The sequence below is a fragment of the Aspergillus karnatakaensis genome (genome assembly GCF_047715665.1).
Source record: "Aspergillus karnatakaensis strain CBS 102800 unplaced genomic scaffold BJY04scaffold_7, whole genome shotgun sequence".
Taxonomy (NCBI): domain Eukaryota; kingdom Fungi; phylum Ascomycota; class Eurotiomycetes; order Eurotiales; family Aspergillaceae; genus Aspergillus; species Aspergillus karnatakaensis.
This window is the reverse complement of record NW_027395719.1, coordinates 462,880-483,291: the sequence shown is the minus strand read 5'-3', so window position 1 is coordinate 483,291 and position 20,412 is coordinate 462,880. Positions and strand designations below refer to the sequence as shown.

General features: G+C 50.1%; 8 protein-coding genes across 8 annotated transcripts; 5 read left to right on the top strand and 3 right to left on the bottom strand.

The window, feature by feature from the left end:
- Window positions 1-273: 273 nt before the first annotated feature.
- On the bottom strand, window positions 274-1,171 carry BJY04DRAFT_180613 (F1F0 ATP synthase subunit f). Its single transcript, XM_073710091.1, has 6 exons — window positions 1,075-1,171; window positions 933-991; window positions 845-859; window positions 576-726; window positions 452-517; window positions 274-397 (listed from the first exon to the last, which is right to left on the bottom strand). Exons 2-6 carry the CDS (start codon window positions 978-980, stop codon window positions 372-374), a joined length of 306 nt encoding a protein of 101 aa, XP_073575124.1. The 5' UTR covers window positions 981-991; window positions 1,075-1,171; the 3' UTR covers window positions 274-371.
- On the top strand, window positions 1,172-2,800 carry BJY04DRAFT_180609 (ETC complex I subunit). The gene is made up of 3 exons (XM_073710090.1): window positions 1,172-1,534; window positions 1,589-1,699; window positions 1,750-2,800. Exons 1-3 carry the CDS (start codon window positions 1,296-1,298, stop codon window positions 2,057-2,059), a joined length of 660 nt encoding a protein of 219 aa, XP_073575123.1. The 5' UTR covers window positions 1,172-1,295; the 3' UTR covers window positions 2,060-2,800.
- Window positions 2,801-2,921: 121 nt separating this feature from the next.
- Window positions 2,922-4,740, top strand: BJY04DRAFT_180603 (deoxyhypusine monooxygenase). Its single transcript, XM_073710089.1, has 4 exons — window positions 2,922-3,508; window positions 3,567-4,203; window positions 4,259-4,490; window positions 4,558-4,740. The coding sequence occupies exons 1-2, from the start codon at window positions 3,030-3,032 to the stop codon at window positions 4,090-4,092; spliced, it is 1,005 nt and encodes a 334-aa protein (XP_073575121.1). The 5' UTR covers window positions 2,922-3,029; the 3' UTR covers window positions 4,093-4,203; window positions 4,259-4,490; window positions 4,558-4,740.
- On the bottom strand, window positions 4,101-4,740 carry BJY04DRAFT_145754 (DNA-directed RNA polymerase I core subunit RPA12). The gene is made up of 3 exons (XM_073708777.1): window positions 4,558-4,740; window positions 4,259-4,490; window positions 4,101-4,203 (listed from the first exon to the last, which is right to left on the bottom strand). Exons 1-3 carry the CDS (start codon window positions 4,670-4,672, stop codon window positions 4,185-4,187), a joined length of 366 nt encoding a protein of 121 aa, XP_073575122.1. The 5' UTR covers window positions 4,673-4,740; the 3' UTR covers window positions 4,101-4,184.
- A 144-nt stretch (window positions 4,741-4,884) lies between these two features.
- BJY04DRAFT_231841 (putative sister chromatid cohesion protein Mis4) lies at window positions 4,885-10,877 on the top strand. Its single transcript, XM_073719637.1, has 5 exons — window positions 4,885-5,217; window positions 5,283-5,472; window positions 5,526-5,659; window positions 5,712-7,695; window positions 7,747-10,877. The coding sequence occupies exons 1-5, from the start codon at window positions 5,055-5,057 to the stop codon at window positions 10,556-10,558; spliced, it is 5,283 nt and encodes a 1,760-aa protein (XP_073575120.1). The 5' UTR covers window positions 4,885-5,054; the 3' UTR covers window positions 10,559-10,877.
- Window positions 10,878-11,255: 378 nt separating this feature from the next.
- Window positions 11,256-13,842, top strand: BJY04DRAFT_145686 (putative NADH-ubiquinone oxidoreductase 64 kDa subunit). The gene is made up of 5 exons (XM_073708776.1): window positions 11,256-12,168; window positions 12,214-12,554; window positions 12,601-12,751; window positions 12,808-13,539; window positions 13,617-13,842. Exons 1-5 carry the CDS (start codon window positions 11,346-11,348, stop codon window positions 13,631-13,633), a joined length of 2,064 nt encoding a protein of 687 aa, XP_073575119.1. The 5' UTR covers window positions 11,256-11,345; the 3' UTR covers window positions 13,634-13,842.
- Window positions 13,834-15,566, bottom strand: BJY04DRAFT_145679 (uncharacterized protein). The gene is made up of 4 exons (XM_073708775.1): window positions 15,309-15,566; window positions 15,172-15,251; window positions 14,789-14,981; window positions 13,834-14,587 (listed from the first exon to the last, which is right to left on the bottom strand). Exons 1-4 carry the CDS (start codon window positions 15,324-15,326, stop codon window positions 14,069-14,071), a joined length of 810 nt encoding a protein of 269 aa, XP_073575118.1. The 5' UTR covers window positions 15,327-15,566; the 3' UTR covers window positions 13,834-14,068.
- A 436-nt stretch (window positions 15,567-16,002) lies between these two features.
- BJY04DRAFT_205473 (pre-rRNA-processing protein ESF1) lies at window positions 16,003-20,362 on the top strand (the record flags this gene model as incomplete). The annotated part of the gene is made up of 8 exons (XM_073713600.1): window positions 16,003-16,179; window positions 16,263-16,390; window positions 16,478-16,622; window positions 16,675-16,717; window positions 16,771-16,884; window positions 17,031-17,262; window positions 17,328-17,695; window positions 18,276-20,362. 8 exons carry the CDS (start codon window positions 16,003-16,005, stop codon window positions 20,360-20,362), a joined length of 3,294 nt encoding a protein of 1,097 aa, XP_073575117.1.
- Window positions 20,363-20,412: the final 50 nt, after the last annotated feature.

Genomic DNA, 20,412 nt, shown 5'->3' with positions numbered 1-20,412 from the left:
GGCAAGAGAGCCGCACGGCTGCCAACACAAGACTAAGGACCCTCCTTCTACGGACTAATAGCGCTGAATATAGAAGAGTGAGAGCTTATTCCAGAATTCGGAAGCTCGTGTGGTGGTGGTTTCCAGTGTAGATAGTCCCTTCCACTCCAGTCTGCACAGCAACCACACCAAGCATTCCAAATCCAACCATTTACAGCTGGCAGTGGTACATGCAACTACTAGTCGCCCGGGAGTCTTGAACAAGTTTGAAAATATGAAATAATGTCACATAGGCTGGATTGTCAATGTCGCAGAGAGACTTCTACGAAGCTTCATTCTAGCCCCCAGTTATATACACATATCCTCCACGCCCAGCAGGTGGTCGAAGAAATTTAGTGAGGGTGGTTCTTGTGGTGGCCTATTATCACGTTAGATTCATTGCCTCTCATACATAAGCATGGTAGGGTCATACGCAGGTGGAAGTAGTATTCCATGCTGTAGCCGAGGATGAGAATACCACCGATGGCGTGAGCAAGGGCTAAAGAGCACAATTTGATTAGCAATGACCCATATAGCCTCATCTCAGTGCCACTTACGCGCAGCAGAAGGCTTGTCGCCGAAGTAGCGAGCCTGGTAGCGTCCGATGAGGCCGGTGGGCTTCACCTGAGGAGCAGCACCACGGGGAAGTCTGGCATAGAAGTTCACAACGCGGTCCATGCGAGCGGCATCCTTAGCAGCACCGATGGCCTTTCCAGACGTTAGCTATTGATTCGTCCATCACGAGTCACGGAACTCCTTGAGTCGAAGAGTTGAAGAGATCGTCATAGAATGGGTTCGCGAGCAACGGGATTATGAGGGGTCTCACATTGGGGGAAGCGATCTAAATTTAGGGATTAATACACATACTCGGTCGAATTGAATAGTTTTTAGTGATTGCTTGGGAGATTCCTTACCTTGGGAGGGATCAGGGTCGAGAGACCTCGGCGGGCGATGTAGCTCATGTTTGCGAGGTCTAGGAGCGGGCAGTTAGCAATCGGGTTATGCGCCTGATGCGAAAGAAAGTATCCGCAAGTGATTTTTGCTTTATCGGCTTACCTTGATGTGAGCAAATGGATCAAGAGGAGAGTGAGCAGCAGGAGATGGGAGGAAGTGCCTGAGAAAGCGGGTTGTCGGAAGAGAACGTAGGGAGCCGCACATTACGCTAAACCGCATTCGGTTCTGCCCTCAGACCGGCAAGGTCGCAATGTACCTCATCTCGTCAATTCACAATTAACCTTCGCTGCTCTGTGTCCACCACAACAGACGCAATTGACACAATGTCGCTCGTGCGAGCTGGAAACTTGGCCTGCTCTCGGGCGGGCAGGCTTGTGGTCTTCCGCAACACCCGTATGATCTCAGCAACTGCTATCCGAGCCGATGCACCTGTCAAGACCAGCCCTTCTGACGCGCCCACCATCCCTCATAAGGAGAGCTCCTTGATCCAGAAGGAGACTCCCTCTGAGGCAATGGCTCGCCATCAACCCGACTATGATGCCACCATCGATCACGGCACCTCGTACGAAATCCGGGCTCCTTGGTCATATTTGGACAAAGACTGACGCAATTAAAGCAAATACTCCCCCGTCCCCAAGCGTGTTATGGATGGAAGCGAGCCTGGCGAGACTGTTGCCGCTGCGGTTCTCTCGGGCGCTCCTACCGATCTCCAGGCCCGCACTGTCAGGTATGAGCCAAATTCGGAGTTTCCTGACGTGAACTGATATTGTCATCAAGGATTTACCGACCCTCGAAGCCCGCTACACAATCGGGAGATTGGCACTCTCACCACTGGAGAATGGACTGGGATATTTTGCAAAAGGGCCACCGGTGGGAGAACCCTTTGATGGGCTGGCAATCCAGCGCGGACGGCATGCAGGGCACAAACTTGACCTTCAAGTCTAAGGAAGACGCCATTCTGTTTGCGCAGAAGCAGGGCTATGAGTATTTCGTCCAAGAGCCCAATGAGCGCAAGTTCGTTCCCAAGGCGTACGCTAACAACTTCGTCTACGAGGGCCGAAAGCTCAAGCATATCAGAACCAAATAAATTTGCTTCTCGAGCATTGTGTATGTATATATGTTTCGGTTGTTCTCGCTATATCTTAGAATGCAAGTGGGTTTGATGCCCTTCCACCACTGCCTTACAGCGCGAGCCTCATGCAGCCTAGTATTGTTTCAGTCCTATGCTCATACATGCGCCATAGAGTAGTGCTCGGACAAGGCTTCAAGAGGCATGGAAGCATATTGCTTAGCTTAAAGCTAGAGAATAATACCATGGGAGGGGTCCGAACCCAGAACTGGGGGCTCTGACGGGAACAAGTATCTAACCCGCAGCGATCTTAAACCAGCTAAATAGGTCTAATCAACCTTGATGATGGACACTCTATTTAGAGCAATCCTTGCGGCCGACTCTGTCTCCATATACGAAACCATAATAGCTCAAGGTAGCATACTTTGGAGGACAGCAGACAGCCCAATGCACTTTCCACTCTAAAAATATTGTTTGAACCATTATCTAGAGCCCTCCCACGGATGATCCGATGTATATTCAATCCACATTTGAGATCCTCACCTTTTTTCTCACAGAAAGATCAGGTTGGGGTAGTGGCACAACCCACCTGCAGTTTTCCATTACAGTATTCGAAGAGTTTTATTCATCTGTGTCCCTCTCACCTGGCAGTCAAACCTTCATCGCTTTGTTTGCGCATGAAGTGAGCTACCATTATCGAGACACAACCCATCACAGCCCTGGCAAATTGGAGAAGTAAACCGCCTACTTGAACTATTTCAAAGACCCCAGACTTGTAAGATCAGATATCGTCCGACCCGGAAACACATGCAAACCAAAGGAGTCTAGCCGCAGACAAAAAGGCCCCGCCACCCCGCCAAAAATTTATTATCTACGCCAGATAAGATCGAAAAATTATATCTACATTTACACACTGGTCCCCTTAATGATTGAATATTTACCTCAGCGTACCCTTCGTCATTCCTAATCTTTCAAGACCTTTACCAATATGGCGACAGATAACCTTGAAAGCCCGGACACTACCGTCCTCACCCTACGCAATGTTCTCACTTCCGAAACCGAGCCGCTCGCTCGTCGATTCCGCGCTCTGTTCTCGCTAAAGTATCTCGCTTGTCTGCAACCGCCTACTGACCAGACGTTACCGGCGATTCAGGCCATTGCTGCTGGTTTCACATCCCCGTCCGCTCTTCTCAAGCATGAACTCGCATACTGCCTTGGTCAAACCCGGAATCCGGATGCGCTGCCGTTCTTGACCGATGTGCTGAAGGACAGCCAGGAGGATGAGATGTGTCGCCATGAGGCTGCGGAGGCGCTGGGCGCTCTCGGTTATGAGAGCAGTTTGGAGGTTCTGAAGGAGCTGCGGGACAACAAGGATGAGGTGGAGGTTGTGCGCGAAACGTGCGACATTGCCGTGGACAGGATCCTGTGGGAACAGTCGGAGGCTAGGAAAGCCGAAAAGTTGAAGCCTAGGTATGCGATTCTCTCTCTCTTTGCCGGTTCTATTGTCCTAAGTCTTAACATTCTATAGCGACTTCACTTCAATTGACCCGGCCCCACCAATGCCTTTGAGCGCCAAAGAACCATCGATTCCTGAGCTAGAAAAAACCTTGCTCGACACAAGCCTTCCATTGTTCCAAAGATACCGGGCGATGTTCGGCCTGCGCGACCTCGCCTCACCCCCCGATCTTCCTACCGCTAAAGAAGCCGTTGAATCATTGGCAAAGGGTCTGAAGGACCCCTCTGCTCTATTCCGTCACGAGATCGCATTCGTTTTTGGTCAACTCTGCCACCCGGCCTCCGTTCCCAGTCTTACAGAAACTCTCAGCGACCAGAAGGAAGCTGGTATGGTGCGCCACGAGGCTGCTGAGGCCCTTGGTAGCTTGGGTGAGGTTGAGGGCGTGGAAGACACTTTGAAGAAGTTCCTGAACGATCCGGAGAAGGTTGTCAGGGACAGCATTATCGTGGCACTTGACATGGCGGAGTTTGAAAAGAATGGGGAAGTCGAATATGCGTTGGTGCCGGGCTCTGGGAACTTGGCTGCGGCTGCTTGATTAAGGCATGATGGCAATATCTGGCGAATACAGTTGAACGCTTTCTAACTTCGTGGGCATACGTCGTGAATAAACAAAAATAGAAATCCTGCTTAATTGTTCGTCGTTTCCCTGCAGTGGTAGATTAGTGGTTGTTCGATATTTCTGGGTACTCGAAATCTCATACTTGTAACCGCAGACACATGTGTAGAATACCGTACTTCCTTCATCTGCACTGCGCAACTGCACAGTAGTGAAGTACATCTCCTTTCTCCCACAGTGGGGGCAGTCCTTCTCGATCAGCGCTTCTGTCCTCTTGTCCGCGGCGGTCAGAGTTTGGATCGCAGAACGCTTGGTTCGTAGGGTTGAAGGAAAGGAGCTGGGTTTGGACTCGGATATGATTGTCTTTGGCACGGTATCTAAGAGCAAAGCATATTAATAAATGTTCTTCAGATTCGTGATCTTGTTTGAATTCTCGAGTCCTACCTTTGTTTCGAGCTCCGCAGACGTCACAAACTAGGATCCTTGTCGGATCACCGACTGAGCCCTCCAGAAGCGAGCCACAGTCTGTACAGAAAACTAATGAGCCGATGGTAGACATATTGTATGCGGATAAGACCGAAAATGCTGCTGTATCTCGAGTTGCTTGCGATCACTTTTTCACTTTTTTTTTACCGCTCGGGAAGATTTGCAGGCGCACGGGCCACTGATCGGTGGACAAGAACTGTACATGGATTAGCGCTGGGCGGTCAGGCCGAGGCGGCAGCCGCAAGATAGTAACGGTGCCTGGCATGAATTATTAGTCGAACGTCGGTTTGCTGTCCAACAATTTGCCAGTGACTGCGGAAATGAACATTTGATGCGGAGGGGATATTCGGTCTTCTGACTGATAGCCATGTCCCTGAGCGAAGCATGTCTGTCCCGCTTTCACAACTTTCTCCCCATACGAACTGCAGTTCTCATTAAGGGACCACTGCTACATCATGGATCAGCCCTGGATCCCGGCCGTTCAGGTCGTCATTAACAGCAATGGTCAGGCACAGTCGGGGGCTGCGAGGGGGTCGCTGCAGCGTCGGGAGAGGCCGTTAGCTGTTGAAGAAGCTCTACAGTACTCCCCGATGTACACCACCCCGATATTTGGTCTAGGTGAGTTCGAAGTGAGTTTGGGGGGATATCGGAACTCTGAGCTGACAAGAATGATCACTTCCCAGATTGCATTCTACGCCCGGATGTCGGCCGTCCTCCCTCTACCACCTCGATCAATCACATACTTCAGTCCGGCCGCCTTGCCCTGAACGATCTCAACGACGATATCCGATCAGGGCGATTAGAATCGAGTCGCCTAGAGACATCACGGGAGTACTTACAGCAGGTGCTAGATGGAGAGCAGTTGACTGAGTTGTAAGCATGCTCCACTTCTCACCTTTCGGACACATGCTAAGATATACTTCAAGTAAATTTAAACTTCCTACAGGAGACCGGAACCCCCCACCTTCCCTGGGTGACTCCCACGAATTGGTTTCCAGCAGCGACCTCCTCGGTCCGTTCTCCAAGATGATGCTAGATTCGACGGATATTGCTTTTCGATGTAAGTTCACTTCTGAATCTATGTATACCCAGCTAGAACTCATGGGTTATAGACCCTGCTGGTTTAGATACAGATGCTGGGGCCCCGCCGAAGAAACCCATTCCTCATGACAAGAAGCCGCCAGCGAATCATAAAATCCCTCCTAATAACCAGCATACGCACGCGCAGCCGGCAAGTCAACTGTCCGTGGTGATACCGATCAAACCTCCCCCGAAAGCCGACCACATATACACGAAGAGAACATCAAGTGCTGGAGCAGATGACGGTCTAACAGCAATTCGGCTGAGAGCTCAAAAGGAGGAGGCTGATGCTGCTCTTGTCAAATTACAAGATATTCTTCACGAGATATTCGAGTCGGAGGATCACTTGGACCCAGGAGTATCTGGACCGAATATGGTCTTCACATCACCCCAAACGCTTGAAGTCAATGGGCCCATTTTATCCTCAGATACCCACACTCGTCTTCAGAAGGCAATCAAGAAGGTTGTGAGCTTCAATCGGCTCCAGGACATTCCGTCCGAATACCTCAACCGCATACAAAAGCTATGTGAACGGCTGATAATTGCCGCACAGGCACCGGACTTGAAACTAGACAATGCCTCGGATGAGTCTGCCGCTGAAGACTGGTTGAGAAAGCTGGACGACATGCACAATGCCTTACTCGCTGTCAACTCTCTTCTCCAGACAATGTCTGGCTCTCAAACAGAAAGGGACCTTTGCCCTGAAGACTTGATAGAGGCCATTCCTACTCTTCTCAACCAGGTCTTTGATCACTGTATCATACCCGCTGTCGAGGCTCGCCCTGCAGGGAAAGATGGGAGGTTCTTCGAATTTTGCTCTCAGCAAAGGCGCGTTATTGGTGGCGTAATTCAGCAAAGTAAAAAGGTCCTCGGTTCCTTCGCTGATTTCCTCGCACGGATTGATGTCTCAGAAGGCACAATTACCGCTACCGAGTTTTTCGTTGCCAAACTAATATTCGTGGAGAACTCACATACAGAGAAAGATTCAGCTGTGGGTAGTCAAAAATACGAATCCGTTCGGCGGGGGGCTATGGATGTGCTTGCGAAGATTTTCTCGAAGTATCCGGCTCAGCGCCCTTTTATTCTTGATGAAATCCTAGTTTCTCTGGAGAAACTTCCGTCTACCCGGCAGAGTGCTCGACAATTCAAGCTTGCTGACGGCAAGAATATACAACTTTTAACCGCTCTGGTAATGCAGCTTGTACAAACCACTGCGCTAGAAACTCCTTCGTCTAAATCAGCCAGGATCAAGCGTAAGATACCCAGTTCAGACGATGAGGATAACGAATCAATCGAAGATGACCAGATTGTCGATGACGATGATGATCACTCCGATGTCTCGTTGGCGCGTTTGGCAGCAAAGGTTGATCGACTTTATGACAACGCGTTGCGAAGCGCTCAGTACATTATCAAGTTCATTGTACAGCGAGCAATGACTTCGACTAAGACTGGTGATCAGCCGTACAGAAATATTCTTGATCTCTTCACCGAAGATTTGATTGGGGTTCTAGGTTCGACAGATTGGCCTGCTGCAGAGTTATTACTTCGCATTCTAGCGTCTCACATGGTTAGTATTGCTGATACTGATAAAAGTCCAGCAACAGCGAAGAGCATGGCTTTAGAGCTTCTGGGTTGGATGGGATCCGCAATATCCGACCTCATCTCTGCCGCTCAACATCTGCTTCCGGCAATGGAGGAATCCGGTACTGAGCTCACGGATACCCTGAAGCAGCTCTTCGAGGACTACTCCAATCATGCTCTTCACCCCCAGGACCTTGTGGTCTCGGAGGGGCCATATCGGATGACACTCGAGTACTTCCTCATCGGCCAAAATTCAGACAGTTGGCAACTCACTAGCGCCAGAGGGTTCTTTCTGGCACAGTGGGCAAAGACCTTCTGTTCTATCTTCTACAACGCGGAAGATAAGGACGAGGTTGAATATGACGATACGACTGAGAACACAGTGCACCTCTTTGCGAAGCTATTCTCTGATTCACGGTGGCTTGAGACTCATAGGTGCATACTGCATTCATGCTATTTATTTGCTCCAGTGCTAATGTTCTACAGGCATTTCGATAACATATCAACCACCCATGGGAGGTTTGCCTATATTCTAACCGTTCTGAATTCAAGCTTCTGCAAAGCTTTCGATACCATCTTGAAAGTTCTCCTCAATTCGATCACAAGTGATCAAGCAAAGGTTCGCAGTCGCAGCTTGAAAAGTGTGATCTACATGCTTGAGAAGGATCCGAGCCTCCTTGATAGAGATGCTTCAGTTATGCGGGTAATTCTTCGATGTGCCACGGATGCTTCTCCCATGGTCCGCGACTCCGCATTATCTTTGATCGCCAAATGTATTGTTCTGAAACCGAATCTGGAAGAAGAAGGATGCCGAAGTATCTTAGCATGTGCTGGGGATCCGACTGCTGGCGTTCGAAAGCGCTGTATTGGCTTGCTCAAGGATATCTATCTGAAGACATCCCTTCCTGGACTCAAGTTGGCCATCCTGGATAGCTTCCTTCAGCGGACGGTTGACCTTGAAGAGGGTGTAGCCGTTTTGGCGCGTCAAACGTTCGAAGAAATATGGCTTACCCCGTTTTACGGACTGGTCGACTCGGCTCAAGATGCGCCGCAACTGAAAGTTGGCCTCTCAGAAAGAGTCACTTTATTCGTCAACCTAGTTCAAAGGAGCGAGACGGCCCTCGATACACTTGGTGCGTGCCTTCAAAAGCTTCTGTCCGACACGTCAAAGTCCTCGGCTTCAAATTTTAAGGTGTGCAAGGAGATGGTTACCCAAATGTTTGAGAAATTGATCGAGGTCAATGATTCATCAGGCAAGGAATTTCAGCAGGCTTTGCTGAAAACTATGACCGTTTTTGCAAAGGCAAACCCAAAACTACTTCGTCCAGATCAATTGAAGGCTCTGCAGCCTTATATAGGTCATTTGGGAACTGCAGAGGATTTGTTCCTGTTTCGTTCGGTGGTGGTCATATACCGATGTGTCTTACCCTATCTAGCAACTGCGCACGATACACTTTTAAAGGAGGTCCAAAATGACCTCTTTAAGAACTTAGCCAGGTTAATGCGTCCTGAGCTGAACGAAGTGATGGCCTGTTTGTGGATTATCAACGGCATACTTCACAACATTGACCGTCTCATGAGACTTACGATATCCGTCCTGACCCCAATACAAGATTACAAGAACATTGACCTTTCGAGCAATGACAAAGTCATGAAGAAGGCTATAAGTTATATCCGCATCGCGGGTTGTGTTGGCCGACACTGCGACTTCGAGAAGTATGAGGCTCAGTTCAGCAAGGCATTTCCGCGATGGAAAGGTGGCTCAGTAGCTGGTCTCATGGTCGACTCTATCCTCCCTTTTACTTTGGCAAAGCAACCACTCGAGCTACGTATCACAGCACTCGAAAGCCTGGGCTCTATCTGCCAATCCTGGCCTGCGCAGTTCGGGCGGGAGGAGTCAAGACGTGTCCTGTCAGCCGTATTCAACGAGGATAATCCCAATCTCCAGAATATCGTCTTAAAGTCCTTTGCGGATTTCTTTGCGATGCATGAAGGGAAAGCGGAGAAGTCTATGGTTCCAGCAGCCGAAGTCGCAGATCAAGAGAAAACGACCAGGTTAGGTGGGTCATTGAGGGCGAATGACAACGACGGGGCTGCAGCGTTGATAGCTCAGCACTTTTTGAAAAACATGATTCGAGTCGCGCAGTCTCGACAGGACTCATACGCTTTGACCGCTATTGAGTTGATTGCCAGCATTAATCGGCAAGGCCTCGTCCATCCAAAAGAGTGCGCGGGGGTTCTAGTCTCTCTAGAGACATCTACTGTTCCAGCTATTGCTAAAGTAGCGTATGATACGCACAAGATGCTCCACCAGCAATACGAGTCTATGTTCGAAAGAGAATATATGCGAGCTGTACAGGAGGCTTTCTACTATCAGCGAGATGTCGTTGGTGATTCAGCAGGTGCCCTCGCCCGGCCATATGTGTCCAAGCTGGCACCGCTTTTCGAGATAGTCAAGATGAGCAACAGCCGCTATCAAAAGAAGTTCCTTGCGAACCTCTGCTCAAAAGTGAATTTCGAATTGAAGAAGCTCGACTCCAGCGGCAACCCTCCTGAGCATCTTCTTTTTGCGCGATTTATAGCACAGAATCTGGCATTCTTCGATTACAACCAGCTTGCTGAGCTCATGGCAACCATCGCCTGCATGGAGCGCATCGTGTCTGCGACAGGAACCATTGTGGCGCACACCATCGAGACCGAGATATTTCCACCAAAACAGGAGGCGGCCCAGCAAGTGGATGGAGGGCCGACGCCCAAATCAGCAGAACCTACCGATGTCTTGCCACTCCAGAACATCAACCCAGCGACCTTGCGACATCTCACTGTTGCAGCAGCCTCACTTTCCATGCTGTGGGAGGCCAGAACCTACCTCCGGCGCCTTTATGGGGTCTCTACCCACGTCCGAAACAAGGACGGAAAACAAGCTGCCAAGGAGCTGAACAAATCAGCCACGAAGGTACAAGGTATTACCGGTGATAGACTCTGGGAAGCTATCTCTCGCAACATGACGTGTCTGGATAGCGAGCAGGCGATGATTGAAAAGTGCCGCGAGTTTGCTACCTTACTTTCTATTGATGAGGAATTCAAAATCGGGGATGCTGAGGATGTAGAAGGGGACCTTGACGCGGCTGCTGACCTTGATGATCCGGGGGCCAACTGGGGTGCTGGACAACGGCCGGCGAAACGCAAGGGATCCGTCTCGGGACAGAATCCGGCCAAACGACCACGAGGCCGAAAACCGGGATCGGGAAAGAAGCGTAGCAGTGCAACGCCCGATGCTGATGCGGACTGGGATTAGGCGGGGGGTATCTTTTTACTTGTATTTGGCACATTCCACCACGGGATTTAGACGGTGCATATTAGGGAGCGGAAAACGGCGTTTGAAGGCACAGACCGGGCTTGTATTTTATTTTGTCTTTCGGGCTGGCGTGGGAGGATCTTGCCTTCATTTGTACTCGGCCCAGTGCCATTTTGTCTCCGACAGGGTGTCGTGCTTCTCTGAACGCACATAACCACCATCTGTTACTATACTAGTCTACTAGATAATGCAACTGTCCCTGATCGGGATCTCGGAAACTCGGACCAAACTGTGAGCGAAGGAAGTGGACCTCAGCGCGGGCCTAATCATCAGTAAGGTGTTCTATTCTTGTCGGCCTCGCCGCTGGGGATTCTAGGTGTGCCGTGCTATCCTCCTCGATCATTCAATCCGGTTTAACCGAGCGAGTTGCCCTGCGAACGGATACGGAATAAGAGAAATTCACGTAATTCTTGATAATAATGGGGATGATCGTGTAAGATCTGATTAGCCTCTCCATGGGAGTGGACCAGCCTGTCGCTCTAAAATGCTTGGTTAGTGGCAGAATGACGTTGCTGTCAACTGTCAATGAACGCCGAAAAGAACTCATTGCTACGTAGCTAACTACCTAACACGCTACTTCAATTCCGGTCCTTCTACTAGATATCCTTTCACTCATTTGATCTCTCTTTATCCTAAGCTATTTCTTGTCCTTACCCTGTGACGTTGACCGTCACTCTACCCCGGTCACGTCGCTCCATTCCTCCCTCCCTTCTACCTGCGTGAAGCCATGAGCGCTGCGCTGCTCCCGGGTCGTCCGCAAGCCCTCGCCCTGAGGAGGATTGGGCTCCTCTCAGAAGGATTATATACACGCAATCTTCCCGCGTCATCAAGATCCTTTGCCGGACGATCCGCATACCACACTCGTCGCAAACCGGTTCCTCAATCGCTCGCGGCGCGTGCCTTCTTCAACCCCCAATACTCCGTCAGACACAAGTCCACTACAACACCAAGTGAGGATGGAGCACTCCGGAAATTCCGCATCAGAAACTTTGTGGTTAAGGGGTTTGCCTACTGTGGCTTCTTCATCATCATGAGCAGCGCCGCTGTCGTCGCTTTCTTCATCTATGACGCAACTACCTATCGCGAATCCTCGAGCGCCGAAGACATCCCGGTCTCGGAATTGGCGCTCAACCCACGCCGCGGAGGGCCGAAGAATTTACCAATTGCCGAAGTCCTGGTGGGCGATAATGATTCCGATGCGATGCAGGCACAGAGGGATAAGCCGCGGCTGGTCATTCTAGGGACGGGCTGGGGAAGCGTGGCCTTGTTGAAGGAGCTTAATCCCGGAGACTATCATGTCACGGTGGTTTCACCGACGAATTATTTCTTGTTTACGCCTATGCTTCCTTCTGCTACCGTGGGAACATTGGGATTACGGTCACTTGTTGAGCCAGTTCGGAGAATTATCCAGCGTGTTCATGGACATTTCCTCAAGGGGGAGGCTGTGGATATTCACTTCTCGGAGAAATTGGTTGAGGTGAGCCAGGTTGATGCGAAGGGCGAGAAGCAGCAATTCTATCTGCCGTACGATAAGCTAGTTGTTGGTGTTGGTAAGTGACACTGTTCGTTATTGTCGTGCTGCACTGACCCTTCAGGCTGCGTTACAAATCCCCATGGTGTCAAGGGCCTCGATAATTGTCATTTTCTGAAGTCGATCGACGACGCTCGCCGAATTAAGAATCAAGTGTTGGACAACATGGAACTCGCATGCCTGCCAACCACCAGTGACGAGGAGCGCAAACGTCTGTTATCATTCGTTGTCTGCGGTGGAGGCCCAACCGGTGTTGAATTTGCCTCGGAACTCTTCGACCTTCTCAATGAGGATCTGCTATATTCATTCCCGAAGATCTTGAGAAACGAGATCTCAGTACATATCATCCAGAGTCGCAGTCATATTCTAAATACTTACGATGAGGCTCTGTCGAAATTCGCAGAGGTAGGGTTGCTTGTATGAGTATCAGAACAACAGCTAACGAATGCAGTCCCGCTTTGCTCGAGACGATGTTGACGTCTTGACAAACGCAAGAGTGAAGGAAGTTCGCGAGGACCGGGTTGTCTTTAGCCAGATGGAGGATGGTAAAGAAGTGATTAAAGAAATCCCTATGGGCTTCTGCCTATGGTCGACCGGTGTCGGTATGTAGGCCCGCGCATCACTACGGCAAGGACATTCACTAACCCAAAGAACCCAGCGCGCGCCGAGCTCTGCAAGAAGATATCCGACAAACTCGAAGCCCAAAACAACAAGCACGCCCTCGAGACGGACACACACCTACGCCTCATCGGTGCACCCCTCGGTGACGTCTACGCCATGGGCGACTGCTCTACAGTCCAAAATAACATCGCCGAGCACATCGTCTCCTTCCTCCGCACTATCGCCTGGGAAAAGGGCAAAGACCCCCAAAAAATCCACCTCACCTTCCGCGAATGGCGCGATGTTGCTGCCCGCGTCAAGAAGCGTTTTCCGCAATCCTCTAATCACCTCCGCCGCCTGGACCGCCTCTTCGAGCAATACGATAAAGATCATTCCGGCACTCTCGATTTTGAAGAACTCTCCGAGCTCCTGCACCAGATTGACACGAAACTCACTTCCCTCCCAGCCACAGCACAGCGCGCAAATCAACAAGGGCAATACCTTGGCCGCAAACTAACTAAGATCGCAGCCGCGATGCCCGGAATTGTCGCCAACGAAATCGACTACGGCGATCTCGATGAAGCCGTCTACAAGGCATTCGACTATAAGCACCTCGGTAGTCTAGCGTACATCAGCAACGCAGCCATCTTCGACTTTAACGGCCTGAACTTTGGCGGTGGTGTGCTAGCGATGTATCTCTGGCGGAGCGTGTACTTTGCCCAAAGTGTAAGCTTGCGCACGAGGGTCATGCTTGCGATGGATTGGGCTAAGAGGGCACTTTTCGGTCGTGGTATGTTTCTTCCAACACTGCCTTCCCTCTATTTTTTTCTCGTTTTGCTTTTGGGGTAGTAGCTAACGATTTCGTAGATCTCATGAGCTTCTAGGGAGTTTGTTTAGATTGTATGTTGTATATAGATTTTGGTCGGTGGAAGTTTTGATAGCGTGGGCTTCAAATAATCCCATTTGTTTTTGTTACCGTCAAATCTAGGCTACAGCTCAAGGCCTTGATAGTTAGAAGTTATTCTTTGTGATTGGAAACGTAATCAAGACGGACTTACTATTTACAAGTGGATCGGATATATATTTTTGTACACTAGAATGTAAAGAGGACCAGTACTACTCTAAATAAGGACCACTAGAGGAAATTAATGATGAAAAAGACCAATATAAAAAAGATGCATTGAGATGAAACTAATGAGATACTAGCAATTACAAGTAAAGGAGACCTGACTTCCTTCCAAACGCCGAGGCTGAACAAAGACGAGATGAGAAGTATCAAGTTCATGAGATAAGTATCATCGGATGACACGCCCAGCCGGTCATGCGATCATCGGATCAACGTCTCCGTTGTTGGTCATTACAGTATCGTTAAAGGAGAAGCCATTCTGTCTGGTCCCCGTGACGTTTTGGGAATTACTTGTGGAATCCCCGAGCCCAAGATCCAGCTTGTCGGGGATATCCTTCTTAGCCTCTCGGGCCTTCTGCTCTGCCCAGGCGTACAACCTAGCGAAGTCGCATAAAAGAGCTTCTGTACGAGCACCTTGGTTTTGCAAAATGGCTGCGTTCACCTTGGCGTAAATGTCCCTACGTAAATCAGAGTGAAGAAGAGGAGCTAGAGATGGTGTTAGGTTCTCCTTGGGGAAAATCAGAAGCGCAAGCGTCTTCTCGAGATCTTCCAGGAATTGAGGATTTGTTGGCGCCCGGGGAGCGAGCTGTGAGGTAGCAAACTCGAGGGCGGGTGTAATGTCTCCATCGGGAGTGAGGGTGCACGAGCGAATCAACTCGACAAGCTGCAGGCGCAGTAATGCGAAGTGCAGTGATGGGTTCTCATCTAAAATCTGCATTGACTAGTCAGCACAATGCCATAAACAATATGTGTAATAAGGCAAGAATGATTTGTCTTGTTGTTCATACTGAGGACTGAAGATGTTTGATTATCAACAAAACCCCGGAGGGTGTCATCTGAGTGGTGCATGAAACTTTGTATAATCATAACAAGGGGCAGGTAGGTACAAGGCTGTGGAAGTGTGCGGTCTTACCTGAGGATTGAGCTCATTGATTTTCTCAATGGCAGCCTGGATGTTTCCCGAGTATATCGCCGTCCGGATTTCAACCCGTTCTTGAATAGACTCGACATCAACTGGCTGGATGTTGGCTTCGAGAGCGAACTTCTGTGCAGCAGCTGGGTAGCCATTGGTCACTAGGTAGTCCATAACCAACCGATTCATGTCACTTCGCGACGTTAGCGGCTGGACAGCTCCAGAGTACGGGTGTGAACAAGGGCAGCAGAGGCAAGTAATATCAGAAAAACAAGTTAACTTGTTCTCCTCAAGAATTTTTAGGAGAGATTCCCAACTTGAAAATAAACGCATCATCGAAGGGGGGGAAAATTCGAAAGGAAGAAAAAGGAACGGCAACGTACGTCTTGGACGGCTTAACATCGTCGACTTTGCGTTCGAAATGGTGCCATGTTGGCGTTGAAGCAGAAGAGATGGGAGACACCTGCGACCCGTGTTAAAAAGCGGCATACACGGACGCACAAGACGCCGAGAAGCATACTTGATTAGTAGACGACATGATTGCAAGATGTAAAATGAGCTGTTGGGACTATCATTTGTCCTGGAGCTGTAGTGTTGGCCGTCTGTGAAGATGGAAAGCCTCGCAGACGGGAGCCATGAGAATCCTGAGGAATGGAGAGGAGGAAGAAAGAGAAAGCGTGGGAAGACGAGCAGAGGTGAAGAAATAGCTCGAGGTCACGTTTCGTTGACGCAGCAAGCGAAAAGGTCACGCCCCAGCGCTAGTCCTGATTGGTCCAAGCTCCGTGTGCTCCGGCTGGAGGTCGCAGCAACCTACATCCTAGACATCCCTCCTCTGAGTGAGATAACTCAGGTACGCCATCTAGACGAATATACCGTAGTCAATTCATGGGGTGGACTGAAAGTATTTTCATTATTAGTCTATAAGATAGCAAGATTGTTACAGGACACTGAGGTCGAGGAGAGAAGCTTCTGCAGTAGCGAGACCCATGCTAAACCCTATTTGGAAGATATACCGCTGAAAATGTTTTAGCCTCGTCGCACTCTGGAGGGTCCGGTCCTGGTTATCGGTCGCCCTTTGGTCTCTGCAGCAGCGCTTATCAGGTCAATCACTGCTTGATCGGCGCCTGTTGCCTGCTTGATCCTGATCTCCTCTCATCTCGTGGTGCTCAGAACGCCAAGTCGATAAGCTGACTCCTCAGGAAGCAGTAGGCAACATGGAGTCGGTCGGGCCTGTTTACTCTGCTGCCACTATCCCAGAGAGGGGGTACTCGCCGCCATGGGCTGACTTGAGTATTATCGGAATTGCTGGTAGTTCTGGCTCCGGGAAGACCTCCGTGGCCATGGAAATCGTGAAATCCTTGAACCTGCCCTGGGTTGTCATCCTTGTAATGGTACCTTGAGTCGAACGCCTCCAACTAGACATGGATCCCGCATACCCTCCGGGCTTTGCAGATTGAGAACTAACAACTTGCAGGACTCGTTCTATAAGAGCTTGACTCCAGAACAGCATAAGAAGGCGCACGCAAATGAATTTGACTTTGACCACCCAGACTCAATTGACTTTGATTCATTGGTGCAGTGTCTTAGAGACCTCAAACAAGGGTATAGTTACGATCTTCCGCCTGTCACGCGACCTCCGGCAGTCGCTGTCGAACTTCCATATCACTGACATAGCTTGATTACTTGAAGAAAGAAAGTAGACATTCCGGTCTATTCGTTCGTTGAGCATCAACGACAAACCCATACTACTCCCCTCTATTCTCCCCATGTCCTAATCCTAGAGGGTATCCTCGCGCTTCATGATCCGCGTATCATGGAGTTGTTAGACGTCAAAGTGCGATCCTTACCCTATTCAAGGGTATCGATGAAGCTAATTTTCCCTGCAGATCTTTGTAGAGGCGGATATGGACGTTTGCTTAGGGCGTAGAGGTGAGTATCCTTGCTCGAGTGTCCTACTCTCGTTCTAACGCAAGCTGGGCTAGTCCTACGTGATGTGAAGGAGAGAGGACGAGAGATTGATGGTATCATCAAGCAATGGTTTACATATGTGAAGCCATCATATAAGCACTTTGTTGAGCCTCAGAGATCAGTTTCAGGTAAGCACAATGCCTGTGCCTTAACTCGATGGCGCTCTCGATTTAACCTTCAACCCTAGATATAATCATTCCCCGAGGCATTGAAAACAAAACAGCGATTGGTAAGCGTTACCTTGCCCTTCCCTGTCGCAGATCTAACGGGTAAGGCATGGTGGTACAACATATCCAACGCAATCTTGAGGAAAAGTCCGAGAAGCACAGTGCAACCCTTCAAGAGCTCCGGCGCATCGCATCCGACGAGCAGCTATCACCAAACGTTGTGCTTATGCCACAGACAACCCAATTCGTGGGTATAAATACTATCCTTCAGAACCCTGACACGGAACAAGTGGACTTCGTGTTTTATTTCGACAGGCTGGCTGCTCTGCTAATCGAAAAGTATGTCTTGCAATTGAAATGGATTATACTACCCGTCATGACTGACGAACTTTCCCCGATTGTAGGGCGCTCGACAGCACCTCGTACTCCGCTGCGGAGGTGGAGACACCCCAACACACCTTTTACAATGGTTTGAATCAAGAAGGCGTCGTATCCGCAGTTGCTGTCCTGCGAGGAGGCTCATGCCTCGAAACTGCTCTTAAGAGAACAATCCCCGATTGTATCACAGGCCGTGTGCTCATCCGAACCAATGAGCGCAACGAAGAACCTCAACTGCATTATCTCAAATTGCCTCCGGGTATTGAAGAACACACCACCGTCATGCTTCTTGACTCTCAAATGTCCAGTGGCGGAGCGGCTCTAATGGCCGTCCGAGTTCTGATCGATCACGGCGTGGCCGAAGAAAAGATTGTCTTTGTGACTCCTGCCGCTGGCAAATCAGGTCTCAAACGGCTTAATGCTGTGTACCCTCACGTTAAGGTCATTGTGGGAAGGATCGAAGAGGAGAGAGAAGCCCGATGGATTGAGAACAGGTACTTTGGGTGTTGAGGTTATACATAGAACTATCATGACAACGCATATACGACCGCATAAAAGATATAAATCGTTTAAGAACACGAGATTTCACCTACTATCTAGTCATAAAATCATAAAATTATCCTAATGGGCAAGTATACTCTAGTATATCCTCGGAGCGGAACGCACGGTCCACCTCCGTCGCCGCAGAATCTGAGATTCCGCCCGCAAAAAAAGTTCACGACAAACTTTTTCTCTCCATGTCACAAGGCCAGCGCAAAAGCTACCCTGAAATTATTGGCAACCCATCCGCCATATCACAGCTACCAGAAGTACATCAATCAGCACACCCCGACGATGTCGGATCGCAAGAAAAGCAAGAAAGGCAGCGGAGGTAAACGTGATGCCGGGCCAGTCATTAGTGTGTACAACCCTTTCATGACACGAACATCCTACAGAGCTTGAATCGTCATCTAACCTCTTGCCTTCTTATACAGCCGATCCCCGATTTGCAAATATCCAATCAGACCCTCGCTACCGCCTCCCCAGCAAACGACACACGCACACGAAACTCGACAAGAGATTCGCGCACATCCTGCACGATAAGGATTTCTCACGAAACGCCGCCGTCGATCGATACGGACGAAAACTTGCACGCGATGACACAAAGAAGCATCTTGAGCGATTCTATCGTCTGGAGGACGAAGACGAGGAAAAAGATGGCGAAGATGAGGACGAGGCTAACCTCAGCGTCGACGATGACGAGGAGGTCTTAAAAGAGCTCAAGAAGGCGGATAGTCGGGCGGCTGGATATGATCCTGCGAGAGACGGCGGCTTCTCATCGTCGTCTGAGGAGGAGTCGGGTGAGGAGGAAGAGGAAGATGAGGATGAAGAGATCGAGGATGACGATGAGCTTGAGTTTCCAGATAAGCAGCAGGCGGATGTGGCTGTTGGCGAGGTGACGGATCGAATTGCGGTGGTGAATCTGGATTGGGATAATATTCGCGCGGAGGATCTCATGGCTGTTTTCTCCAGCTTTACACCGACTGGGGGGCGGGTGTTGAAGGTTGCGGTCTATCCGAGTGAATTTGGCAAGGAAAGGATGGAAAAGGAGGAGACGGAGGGGCCTCCGAAGGAAATCTTTGCTGTGAGGGAGGAGGATCAGGAGGATGATGAGGGAGAGGAGGAAGAGCTTGATTCGGATGAGGAGGAGGAGGAGATCAAAAAGTCGATCTTGAAGGAAGACAAGGGCGAGGAATTCAATTCTACGAAGCTCCGGAAGTATCAGTTGGAGCGGCTACGCTACTACTATGCTATTCTGACATTCTCATCCAAGGATGTTGCGAAGCATGTTTACGATAATGTTGATGGCGCAGAATATCTTACGAGCGCCAACTTTTTCGATCTCCGGTTTGTGCCCGACGACACAGACTTCACAGACGACCAGCCACGAGACGAATGCGAGCGGATTCCGGATGGATATCAGCCCAATGACTTCGTCACCGACGCCCTCCAGCACAGCAAGGTCAAGCTGACATGGGATATGGATGACAAGTCGCGTAAGGAAGCCCAGGCTAGGGCTTTCCGGGGGAGCCGAAAGGAGATCGACGAGAACGACCTCAAAGCCTACCTCGCTAGTGATAGCTCGGACGATGAAGAGGAAGGTGGTGTGGATATCGTTGATGGAACAAAGGGAACTGGTCAAAAGTTATCGGTAAAGGAGGAAGAGAGACAGCGCATGCGAGCTCTTCTTGGCCTGAGTGCACAGCCAGCACCAGCTTCTAAATCCAAATCCGACGGCCCCGTTGGTGAAATGGAGGTTACCTTCACATCTGGTTTGGCTGGTGGCCCTAACCGCGATACCATCTTCGAAAACGAGCCTGAGGAGACTAGCTTGGAGAAATACAAACGCAAAGAGCGGGAGAGGAAGAAGCGCCGAAAAGAGAAGTTGAAGGGCGACAAGCCGGAGGACGCCGTCGATAACGACGAGGGTGCCTCGGAAGAGAAACAACAGGAAGAAGAAGACTTGGGCTTCAATGATCCATTCTTCAACGATCCCTCTGGCAAGGCCTCTGCCGCTGCCAACCGCAAGGAGGAGAGACGCAGGAAGCGGGCGGAGCGCGAAGCCGAGGAAGCAGCCGCTGCTACCAAACGGGCGGAATTGGAACTACTGATGATGGATGACGACGATTCGAAGGCCGGCATGAGGCACTTTGATATGAATGAAATTGCCAAGGCAGAGAAGCAGGCGCGCAAGAAGAAGGGCAAACGCAAGGGCAAGGATCAGACCGCTGAGGTTGCGGACAACTTTGAAATGGACGTGAGTGATCCTCGATTCTCTCGACTCTTCCAGAACCATGAATTCGCCATCGATCCTACCAACCCCCGGTTTAAGGCCACGTCGGGTATGAAGGCTCTACTAGAAGAGGGTCGGAAGCGACGGCGGGATCGCGATGAGCGCGGAGAAGAAGAGGAGCCCAGCCGTGACTCCAAAAAGCAGAAGCAGCGGTCTAAGAAGGGCGCGGCTGATAACGATGACCTCGCAAGACTGGTGGACAAGGTGAAGCGGAAGACGAAGGCTTGAGCCTGCTGAGAGTACATTTACACCCGCCCATCGAAGGGCGACTACGAAAT

What these genes read in the sequence shown, in the direction of transcription:
- BJY04DRAFT_180613 (XM_073710091.1), bottom strand. Translation starts at nt 980, where the DNA reads ATGAGCTACATCGCCCGCCGAGGTCTCTCGACCCTGATCCCTCCCAAG. An exon ending in CGACAAGCCTTCTGCTGCGC is followed by an intron (nt 518 to 575) that starts GTAAGTGGCACT and finishes TGTGCTCTTTAG; the next exon opens with CCCTTGCTCACGCCATCGGT. An exon ending in GGAATACTACTTCCACCTGC is followed by an intron (nt 398 to 451) that starts GTATGACCCTAC and finishes ACGTGATAATAG; the next exon opens with GCCACCACAAGAACCACCCT.
- BJY04DRAFT_180609 (XM_073710090.1), top strand. Translation starts at nt 1,296, where the DNA reads ATGTCGCTCGTGCGAGCTGGAAACTTGGCCTGCTCTCGGGCGGGCAGG. An exon ending in ACCATCGATCACGGCACCTC is followed by an intron (nt 1,535 to 1,588) that starts GTACGAAATCCG and finishes ACGCAATTAAAG; the next exon opens with CAAATACTCCCCCGTCCCCA. An exon ending in CTCCAGGCCCGCACTGTCAG is followed by an intron (nt 1,700 to 1,749) that starts GTATGAGCCAAA and finishes ATTGTCATCAAG; the next exon opens with GATTTACCGACCCTCGAAGC.
- BJY04DRAFT_180603 (XM_073710089.1), top strand. Translation starts at nt 3,030, where the DNA reads ATGGCGACAGATAACCTTGAAAGCCCGGACACTACCGTCCTCACCCTA. An exon ending in AAAGCCGAAAAGTTGAAGCC is followed by an intron (nt 3,509 to 3,566) that starts TAGGTATGCGAT and finishes CTTAACATTCTA; the next exon opens with TAGCGACTTCACTTCAATTG.
- BJY04DRAFT_145754 (XM_073708777.1), bottom strand. Translation starts at nt 4,672, where the DNA reads ATGTCTACCATCGGCTCATTAGTTTTCTGTACAGACTGTGGCTCGCTT. An exon ending in CTGCGGAGCTCGAAACAAAG is followed by an intron (nt 4,491 to 4,557) that starts GTAGGACTCGAG and finishes CTTTGCTCTTAG; the next exon opens with ATACCGTGCCAAAGACAATC.
- BJY04DRAFT_231841 (XM_073719637.1), top strand. Translation starts at nt 5,055, where the DNA reads ATGGATCAGCCCTGGATCCCGGCCGTTCAGGTCGTCATTAACAGCAAT. An exon ending in GACGGATATTGCTTTTCGAT is followed by an intron (nt 5,660 to 5,711) that starts GTAAGTTCACTT and finishes CATGGGTTATAG; the next exon opens with ACCCTGCTGGTTTAGATACA. An exon ending in CGGTGGCTTGAGACTCATAG is followed by an intron (nt 7,696 to 7,746) that starts GTGCATACTGCA and finishes AATGTTCTACAG; the next exon opens with GCATTTCGATAACATATCAA.
- BJY04DRAFT_145686 (XM_073708776.1), top strand. Translation starts at nt 11,346, where the DNA reads ATGAGCGCTGCGCTGCTCCCGGGTCGTCCGCAAGCCCTCGCCCTGAGG. An exon ending in TAAGCTAGTTGTTGGTGTTG is followed by an intron (nt 12,169 to 12,213) that starts GTAAGTGACACT and finishes CTGACCCTTCAG; the next exon opens with GCTGCGTTACAAATCCCCAT. An exon ending in CCTATGGTCGACCGGTGTCG is followed by an intron (nt 12,752 to 12,807) that starts GTATGTAGGCCC and finishes CAAAGAACCCAG; the next exon opens with CGCGCGCCGAGCTCTGCAAG.
- BJY04DRAFT_145679 (XM_073708775.1), bottom strand. An exon ending in GATGTTAAGCCGTCCAAGAC is followed by an intron (nt 14,982 to 15,171) that starts GTACGTTGCCGT and finishes AACGTCGCGAAG; the next exon opens with TGACATGAATCGGTTGGTTA. An exon ending in TCAATGAGCTCAATCCTCAG is followed by an intron (nt 14,588 to 14,788) that starts GTAAGACCGCAC and finishes TAGTCAATGCAG; the next exon opens with ATTTTAGATGAGAACCCATC.